We start from the raw sequence: 10,019 nt of genomic DNA on the forward strand, positions 1-10,019 counted from the left end.
TGGGGATGTCCCAAAACCTACTGATGCTTCTCAAGTCGGGGATTGGCAAAAGAAGACAGCAAAGTGTCGAAGGATTCTGTTGGAGGGCGTGAGGGATCACATTGTGTCCAGCCTCCATGGAAAGGCTTCTCCATATTTGATGTGGAAAACGTTGACAAAATTATTCCAAAGCAAGAGCGACCAGAGGAAGTTGGCGCTCAAGGATAAACTCAGAAACATTAGGTGTGAGAATGGAGACAGTATGCCCCAGTATCTCACGAAGTTCACCCAATGCCGGGATGAGCTGGGAAGTGTGGGGGTAACTGTTGAGGATGAGGATATGGTGAGTCTAGCACTCCTTGGCCTTCCTAAGAGTTGGCATCGCTGCCAGGACTCGGTGAATGGAAGGGAGAAATTGCCAGGATGGGAGAGACTTTCGTCGGATCTTGTGCAAGAGGAGATTAGATGGTGCACCAGAGACAGTTCTTCATCTATGCATGATGAGGAGAACTGTGCCTTAGCGAGTAAGGCGAAGAAGGGGAAGGGGAAGGTTTCTCTTTTTGAATCCAGTTCTTCCAATGATGGGAAGAAGGTTGACAAGTCGAAGGTGCGATGCTTTCGTTGTCATGAGTTGGGCCATTATGCTACTAATTGCCCAAATAAAAAGTCCAAGAAGGGATCCAAGGATATGAAGGTGAGGCAGCCTCACTTGCTTCATAGTTTGAGTTGGACCTCACACTCTTCGCACGCATGGTTTCATCCATGGTGGGAAGTGGTTGGTTTCTTGACAGTGGAGGTTCTTTCCACATGACCGGTGACAAAAGTTTGTTCAATACTTTGGAGGAGAAAGATCTCCAAATACTCATAGCGATGGGTAATGATGAGAAGTATAGTGTCTCAGGTGTAGGCACGATTATTTTTCAGAGGGAGCATGGAGCTCGCATTACCTTGACCAATGTCAAGTATGTACCAAGACTGAAGAGAAACTTGGTGTCGATCGCGATGCTGGAAGACAGATGCTATGATGTAGTCTTCAGTAAGGGAAAGGTTTTCCTTGGACACATCATCACTAGACAGGTGAAGCAGATTGGTTCACGGGTCAAGAACCTGTATGCTCTTGAGGTTAAAGATGCATGCAAAGCCTTAAGCAGTGAGGCAACTGATGGAGACTTGGTGGTTGAGAGGGAGCTTATATTACCTCTTAACATGCAGAGCCAGAAGAAGTCTCAAATGATTGTGGAGGAGCCACGATTGGTGCAACAACTTCAGGAAGTTGTGGAGCAGCCACAACAAGGGAAGCTGAGAGGCGATTGAGTAGAGACATCTACTCATGCAGAGACCTCCAGTAGGGGGAAACTTTGAGCCAGGTGGGCTAAGGGATCGCATGCAGCCATAACTCCAGGTAGGAGGTGGGGTGATGTGGATTGATCGTCCCAAGGAGGAGGGGCGGGATCCTTGAGGTACCCAACCTCTTGGATGAGACCTTGCTACGGGAGCCCCGATGTGGAGTAGCAGGAACTGATTGATTGGGTAGAGACAGATGCAGATGGAGCGACAAAGAAAGTGATAATGCAGGGAATCCCAGGACAGCGCATAGCATGTAGGCTGCAGCAATGCGAGAGGCACAAGTGTTTTTCACAGTGCTAGGTGGCACAGAGAGGTGTGCAATGGTGCGAGATGCATGGAGATGTTGCAGTAGCGCAGATGTCAGAGAGGGAGCACTTGTCAGTAGCAGGTAGAGCTTCAGCATCAGAGTATGTTCCTAGCCCAACAAAGTGGTCATTTGGGAGTGTTTTTGTTCCAAGTGTTGTTGGAGCAAAGTGGATCGGGTAGATGTGTTGCATGCAAAACATTCCAGAGTTACAGGATCGGGTTTGAGAGGAAGCATTTCTTGTTGAGAGGGAGTGTTGAAAAGTGTGCAACAAGAAATGCTTGTTGAGAATGCAACAAGATGATGGAGCTTAGTGGAAACGAGTCGCCTTCACTAAGTGGGCCCGCAGGCAAATTATGGCGCAAGGTCTATTTTTGGACCACAGCAGGGATGATCACAGCAGAAGTGACCACAACAGGAGTGATCACATTAGGAGTGATCACAGCAGGAGTGATCACATCAGGAGTGATCAGAGTCTATTTTTAGACTACTAGTCAAAAATAGAAAAGTCAAATATTATTGTCTCATAATAATATTTAGACTATAAACTTTATCTTATTCTCTTGGAGCACTTCAGTTTGAGCTACAGATGTGGCACATGCAGCTGTCAGAAGGAAATACACTTTCTTTGTGGGTCAGTTGAGCTATTGCATGCAGGACATCAGTTAGAACTCATGTGGTTGAGTTCTGTGGAGTTGGATGTGCAGTTAATGGAGTTGTGTTCAGTTTGACTTAGTTGAACTAGTTGTATTTAGTCTAACTGGTCAATAGACTAAGTGATGAGTTGTGTGAATTAGTTATTAATTAATTCACTAATTATTAACTCAAAATTCAACTGAAGAATACATCAATTAACTCAGTACATGTACAATTCAGTGGAGATAGGTGTTAGAGGTTAAGATTGCTATCAGTTGTGCATGAGATTTTGCACATGCATGGATTGAGTTATGCCAATGAGAATTGCGTAGTATGGGGCCAATACCAAGTGAAATATAGCTTGTGCTCACGTGATTTCTAGTGTGGGTGACTTTCAGAAGGTAAATAGGAGTTTGGAGCAGCCATTCTCATTCATTCTCCTGCAGGATTGTGCAGTGGAGGCAGGCAAGCAGCGGAGGAGATTTGGAGATCAGATCTGAGCTGTATTGTGTGTAACAGGTGGAGATAGTGCTGGATACTTGTGAGGAGTATTTTACTATGTAATGTTACATGTTCTCAATCATTAATATACAGAGAGTGTGGGGTTTTCAGCTGTAAGCTTTCCTCGGGTTACATATTGTGTTAATGTGTGCATGCGATTGATGTTTCATTGTTTTTGATGCTGCTAAATTGATGATCAACATAGAGGAGGTTATGTATTATGCATGTATTCCGCAATAGTGTATAATCGGGATAATCTCTGTGAATAAGTGTCATATTATTCAAAATTTCTACATGTTGTTTGCTATGTCATGCTTGCGAGTTTGTTCTGGCGATTTTGAAGTTTTTTCTTTGTGTGCATGAGTTGTTTTCGCTTTGTAAACATCGGTTGTACTCACACACAAAGTTTCACGCATTTTCATGCAAGTGTCGTCATAGTCATTCAAAGATCTATCTCATGTGTCGCACTTGTCGCTCGTAACCTTGATGTTGGTCTCACTGAGCACATGTTGTATTGTTGGTTTGAGGTGTCTTGTCGTCGAGTCATGCTATGTGTGTGATCAGAATTTCATGTATGCACAAGCTCACTTGCTCTCATCCTTAGCCATTTTTCCTGAAAATATGTCGACCGGACAACCTTCCTTCAACTAGACCCCGACTGAGCTGCACTGCCCAGTCTCATCTCTTAGTGACCCTGCTCTGTTGCCCAGAATTGTGCAAAGCTTGAGGCTATTCTCCAGGGTAGCCTGCACTGCACAATACTAAAAATGAGCTAGGCGACTGTCCCCCAAAACTGCACAGAAGTTGTCCCCAAGTCTGATCCACTCTGCGCTTCCTAGAGCATCACTCATTAAGCCTCCCTTTGGTATACCGAAAAACCTGAACTACACTATGACTCGGGGTTGCATTGCTACCCAAAACTACGCAGAAATTTCCCAATTTCCTGCCCTACACTATCTACAAAAACTGCACAATCATGTGAGTCGAGCCTCTCCTACCTGTCACTGCACTATTCTAAGGAATTGCGCAGATTCAACCGACATGCCCGCTTGAGTAATTGCCCTGCTCTCCCGCTGAGAATTGTGTAGATCTGACTAGCAGGACCCCTGCTGGCTTGTCCTGTTCTCCCTATAAAAATTGCGTAGTTTTGACTAGAAATCTCCCTGGTGCCCCACTCTACACTCTTCCCGGAAATTGCCTGTCTGACATTGCCTCTCAGAAATGTGTAGTTATGTGAAACAACTCTCTGCATTCCAATCTAGCCTTGCTCTTTAAAACTACGCAGAAATGTATGCCAGTGCCTCCTATTGCTCGCTCTGTCTTCCTTAGAGAAACTGTGCAGATTCCTTGCTGGACCCCGGATGACTTGCCCAATCCTCATCTTGTAAAATGCACAGAATTTCCTAGCAGTTCCTCCTGACACCCTCCCTTGTCTTTCTCCCAGGAATTGCGCAATTCTGCCTCCCAGTTGGATTTTACCTTCCAATTGTTACTGCTGTCCCGGATTGCGCAAATATGCCTCCTAGTGACCTCTGCACAGTTTTTCCTGACAGTGCTCTAGAGCCTCGCATCTCGGCCTGAGCTGTGCTCTACGCAGTTTCAGTGCCTTGTCCCTCTCCTAGTCACCTACACTGAAACAAAAAACAGTGCATGCTAGAAGACTTGCTCACATTTGAATGAACACACGAAGCACATCAAGCAACAAGCGAAAGGGAGACACACATGAACACCATAAGCAAGACCAAGACCATCGAAGACCTCGCACACTTTGCCATGTGCAGTTGAAGACATGTTACACCGAGAGCACACCCATCACTTAGCAGCACAACAACTCAACACTGACACCACAGTCAGCTAATACAAGTCAGCAGTGTCATGAGTTATCTCGGCCACATCACTACTATTGGCCATACTTGTTGTAATCAAATGTAATGTAATTTGAAAGTCCAAGAGACGCACATATGAAGTTGAAGAGTCATGTCAGTTGAAAAGTCATAGGAATTCAAACAATCATGAGGGAAGTCAAAGAGTCACAAGGGTCAATTATTCCCCTTGGCTATATATACCCCCTCATTGTATGAGAAAAATACTTTTCACCTTGGCTCCTCCCACATAGCCTTGAGAGTCTATAGTTTGTTCTTTGAGGAGCGAGGAGTGGCTCCAATGTCCCACTACTGGGGCTAGTGATGTATGGTGTACAAATGTGTCTTGGAACTTTTGATTAATTCAGAAGTTTGTCTCAGGCCAACACATTTTCATGCATGTTTTGTATCTGTTTGTAAGACTATTCTTTAAACGTTTGTAATGCATGTTTGCTTAACCTGTACTAAGATAGTTGACCTACTTTGGTTATTTTAGTACTTACATTGTTGAAGATGTGTTGTATTGTTTATCACTATTGTCTCACCCATGTGGACTAATCCACTGGACATTAGACATACTATCCTTGTGTTTTCTTGGTTTTAATGACCGTCACCCCCGTGTGGACTACTCCACTCAACGGTGTACGTGTTTTCCCTTGAAATTTGGTTTTCATGACTGCCGCATCCATTGTGGACTATTTTGTTGGATGCTGGACATACCCTTGTTTTTGCATGTGTCTCTCCCTGGATGGTAGTACTACCTCTCATTTGGAGGCTCACTTTTACCCTCTCCCTTACAATAAGAGAACCTAGACACAAATTTACATTACACACTCACCAAACATACTCACCTCGCTTTATTGAAGTTACAAGCATAACACTCTCATGTGTTGAACAATAAGAGCTAAGGAAAATTTCTAAGATAATGGAAATTGGACCATCGTACTGAATGAGACTCCCAGAAAAAACGGTGTGAGGTCTAGTTGGGACTTCATACCGGGGAGATCCCGTGAATGTTGGCGGGTCCAACACCATCAACAAGATGATAGCATTGAAAATTGTCTAACTATAGAAAGCTGAATATATACAAGGGAGATTCATTCTACACACAATGGTGGCTACATGGGAAAGCATTAATAGGAACTTTGTATCAAACATGCTTACCTCCATGGTTCAAGTTTTATTTTTTAATGCCTCTGAAATAGTTCTTATGAATGTTGTCTTGCCTCTATCAATGTTATTAAAATGTACTTGCATGCCAAATCTATCCTAGATCTCTTTACTTGTATGTGTTAGCAACAATTTCCATTGGATGCTTCCTAGAGGATGCTAATAGTGAAAATTTAGGGTATGCTCACTGCTAGAGGGGGTGAGATGAATCATGTTATAATTTTTTCAAAAAATGGGTCCTTTCCTTCGATCTATATCACTCTAAATCAGTTGAAGGAACCATGGAATGCCTCGATAATTTCTGCGAAGCTTCATGCATTAAACATAAACCCAATTTTTGTATTATAGGAGATGAGGATATTATCGATTGGTTGGTGTCATTGGAAAAGGATTAATAGGGGACATTATTATATATTCGAGCATTCTTTTTTATGATAGTGTTTATCCTTCTGAGGTGTGGATTTGTACCTTGAAGAGAGAGTAAGATTATTCAAGTTAGTCATGTTCACCACTGATTTTTTCCATCTTCATTGTTTCAATAAGTTAGATAAATTGTTTAAGACAACAATTGTGGGTTAAGTGTGGAGTCACATTTGGAAGTAATGAGGGATTTTCATGGTCCCATGGAATTTTTCATTCTTCCAAAGGAATAATGTCCTTTAGCCCTAATGGATATACCATCAAAGGAAAATTTAGGATGCCAAATGCAGTATAAGATGTCTTCAAGGGGGATTGATCTTGAAACAATTGATAATTTACAATATCATGGATGGTACATGCTTGCCTTGGAAATAGTTGATGGTTTACATTATCGTGAATGGTAAATTCATAAATAACATAAGATGCCCATTTAAGTTGTGTGATATATTATGATTACCATAAAAATTCATAATCTTGAAATCCCTATTTTTGAAGGGAAATTGGAAAGCTTGGAAAGCAAGTCCTTCTTTGTTAAAAATGGAAGTTTTGAAGCGAATTTGGGAAACTTGTAAAGAAATTATTCTTTGTCAAAGTAGTTGCTTTGAGGATAATTTGCGAAGCTTGGGCTTTTATTGAGGTTTTGATTAGTTGTAGTCAATTTTAGCAGTGAGGATGAGGTCCAAACTTCACATATATTAATCTAATATTTCAAGCAAGATACTGAGATTCTTTTCATTTTATATGTTGTGTGGAGTTTATTATTTTGGCCACAAAGAATTCCCTTCATGATCAAAATTAACTTAGAGATGCTACACTATGTATATATGTTTGTTGAATAATTTGAATTCAATGTTTGTTAGCTTTCCATTCTTGTCCTTGCATTGAATTATCAGGTCCTGATTTTACTCTTAAAATGTTGTAATCGGATCTCAACATGGATTTGAGACCATGGAAGCATATATTTTTGAACGATGTGTATCTTGCCATAAAAACCTACTTTGCTTAGGCATTAAAACCTACTATGCTCTTATAAAAGGGCTCTTGTAGAAAATTCGTTAGGAAGAAGCCTATGCTTAGCTTGAAACAACTGTGGGGATCAATTTCTATGGTTTGCACAAAACTCTCATAGGAGAATGACCGACTTTAATTGAATTTGGATTCCTAAAAGAATCAAATAGGAAACAAATTAAACTTCAGAACATGAACTTTATTCTATTTTGTTTAGATGGAAACAAAAATTATTTAAATTTTTTTGAAAATGATCATAAAAAAATTATGTGACACCAGGTAGGGGTAACATTTGAGTTAGAAGTGTACTGCGTTGTTAAATAGTGATGGTTTGGGATGTATTTGTTCAAAAATATGCAAAAGGTACATGATAGATGGAATAGGGAAAAAACAGAAAACTAGATTCCTAAGACATTTGTGAGGATCAATTTCTATAGTTTCATATAGACTTATCATAAGAGAATGATTAAATTTAACTGAATTTGGGTTCCCAAAAGAAGAAAATAGGAAACAATTTAAACTTCAAAGCACGGCCTTTATTCTATTTTGTTTAGATGAAAACAAAAAATATTGAAAATTTAAAAAAATGATCATAAACAAACTATGTGACATGAGGCAGGGGTAACCTTTGAGTTTGGAGTGTACTATGTTGTTAAATAGCAACGGGTCGGGATGTATTTGTTTCAAATATACAATCCTTAGAAAACTAAAGAGTGGCCTTCAAGAGAAACTGCTTACTAAGGAGGTATCTCCTATAACAACAAGAAAATCGTTTTGTATTCTTTGCTCAATAAATGTATTCTTCCACTTTGCAGGGACTCTAAAACCACACTGAACAAAGCTCGCTAAGGGCACTGGAAGAAATGAAGAAAAGATAACAAGTGTTAAGTGCATTATACGCTAGACATCACAACTCCCGAGCCTTGCGAAGGATGACAAAGAGGTTGAGGTGCTTGTAAATGAAATATATTTTGATGGGTTTCTTGCTTTCAATATATTTTTATGCCTGCAACATTGTTGAAGTCAATTAAGTACCTATCATTATGTGATACTGGATTGCTTTATCCCACTGCTTTACTATGATGAATGAAGGGCCATAAGACAAACTTGGTATGTCTTCACATAACATATCATATATTCTTTCTTCTCGGCTACTCTTACTTATGCTACAACCTTACTCTATTTCCATTGAAATGCAATTATATATATATATATAGATATATATAACTAATTGATTGGAAACATGTAAACAACTTTTATAAAAAATAGTGAATAAAAAATATGAGATACCTCAATATAAAAAATAGCTTATAAAAATTATGTGATAGATTAATTTATAATAAATATATTATTAAATATTATATAAATAATGAAATTTTAGATTCAATATTTCCTACCTAATTTTCAAGGAAAAACATTTAAATAGCTCTTTTCTAAAAAAATTAACGGACGAGAGTCTTTTTCCCTTATCACCGCAACATTTAAATAAAATAATTTCGTTCATAATTTTCTCTTAAACATAATTCCCATTAAAAATTGGTACTCTGTTACCCATCTCAGTTGTATAATTGAAAACATATAAAATTATAACATGAAACAACATCATTATATTATGGATGTTTATTTGGAATCATATAACATGAAACAAAATCATTATATTATGGATATTTAAAGATCAAATACCATTTATCTTTAAATAATGAAACAGCATGGATTAACCAGAGCAGATCGAATAATTCCTAAACAAAGCAAACAAACTTAGAGAGCGAGGGGGCTGCTTCACAGTAGCAGATCCAATAATTCCTATATATTTACAAATAAGTAAAGAAATCCAGTACTCCCTACATATTTAAATGGCATCCAAAATAATGGGGATTCTGTTGATTTGCAATATCACTGGGTGATAACATAGAGGGCATATAATATTCCTGGCAAGTACCCAAGCAGCGTCAGCAGCAGACATACCCAGAATTCAACCTGTCACAAAACAACCATCAGCAGTGATTTAAAAGATGAACATAGCAGTGATTTAAAAGATCAACATAACATTCATGCAGGAATCAAAAAACTAACAGAAGATTGAAGGTGTGGTGTTCACATGGCAGCCAAATTTGAAAAAAACTCCCAGAGGAGGCAGAATTATGGCCAACAAAATATCCACGCAAGTTGCAGTGCCCATGATGCTGGTGGTGATGATACAAACTTGCGCTCTGAAGCTTAGCAGATTAGAAGATATCAGTAGAACCAATAAATCACAGAAGTACTACCGAATCCGAACCCTGATCCCAGAAATTAAATGGTAATGGTGAAAAGGCCTCCACAGAGTCCTCTATTTAAATGAGATTGATACCATTATCTTTCCAATGAGAGACTTCACATGTTGTTTGCTGATAGTTGAAGTTTAATATAAATATAAATATAGAGTATTTCAGCTTTATCTAGGTCTTCGAAAACCAAAAACTCTGAACACTGCTGGTTCCACATGGTCTATATTAAAAGCTGCTTTCTGAACTTTAATATACTGTTTTTTATTGTACACGTTGTCCATTAATGTGGGCAGTTGGCGCAGGAAGCGTAAAACCCTCAGGTACCCTCGGTGGCACTATCTATCATCTTGCACCTCATCAACGAGAATTTGCTTTCTGAACATGCTGATTCTAATGGTACACGTTATCATTTAACTTATGTATGGCCGTTGGCGCAGTGGCCCTCGAAACCCTCGGTGGCACCGGCGCTCATATCTCACCTGATTACGTATTTTTGATATGATATTTATTTTAAATGTCATTGGG

General features: G+C 39.4%; 1 protein-coding gene across 1 annotated transcript; it reads right to left on the reverse strand.

Moving 5' to 3' along the window:
- Positions 1–9,108: 9,108 nt before the first annotated feature.
- LOC149190101 (hydrophobic protein RCI2B-like) lies at positions 9,109–9,673 on the reverse strand. Its single transcript, XM_089413355.1, has 2 exons — positions 9,326–9,673; positions 9,109–9,204 (listed from the first exon to the last, which is right to left on the reverse strand). Exons 1-2 carry the CDS (start codon positions 9,404–9,406, stop codon positions 9,121–9,123), a joined length of 165 nt encoding a protein of 54 aa, XP_089269481.1. The 5' UTR covers positions 9,407–9,673; the 3' UTR covers positions 9,109–9,120.
- Positions 9,674–10,019: the final 346 nt, after the last annotated feature.

Source organism: Pinus tabuliformis, chromosome 3_1 (assembly GCF_031772625.1).
Source record: "Pinus tabuliformis cultivar Carrire ecotype Pingquan chromosome 3_1, CPIR1, whole genome shotgun sequence".
NCBI classification, from domain to species: domain Eukaryota; kingdom Viridiplantae; phylum Streptophyta; class Pinopsida; order Pinales; family Pinaceae; genus Pinus; species Pinus tabuliformis.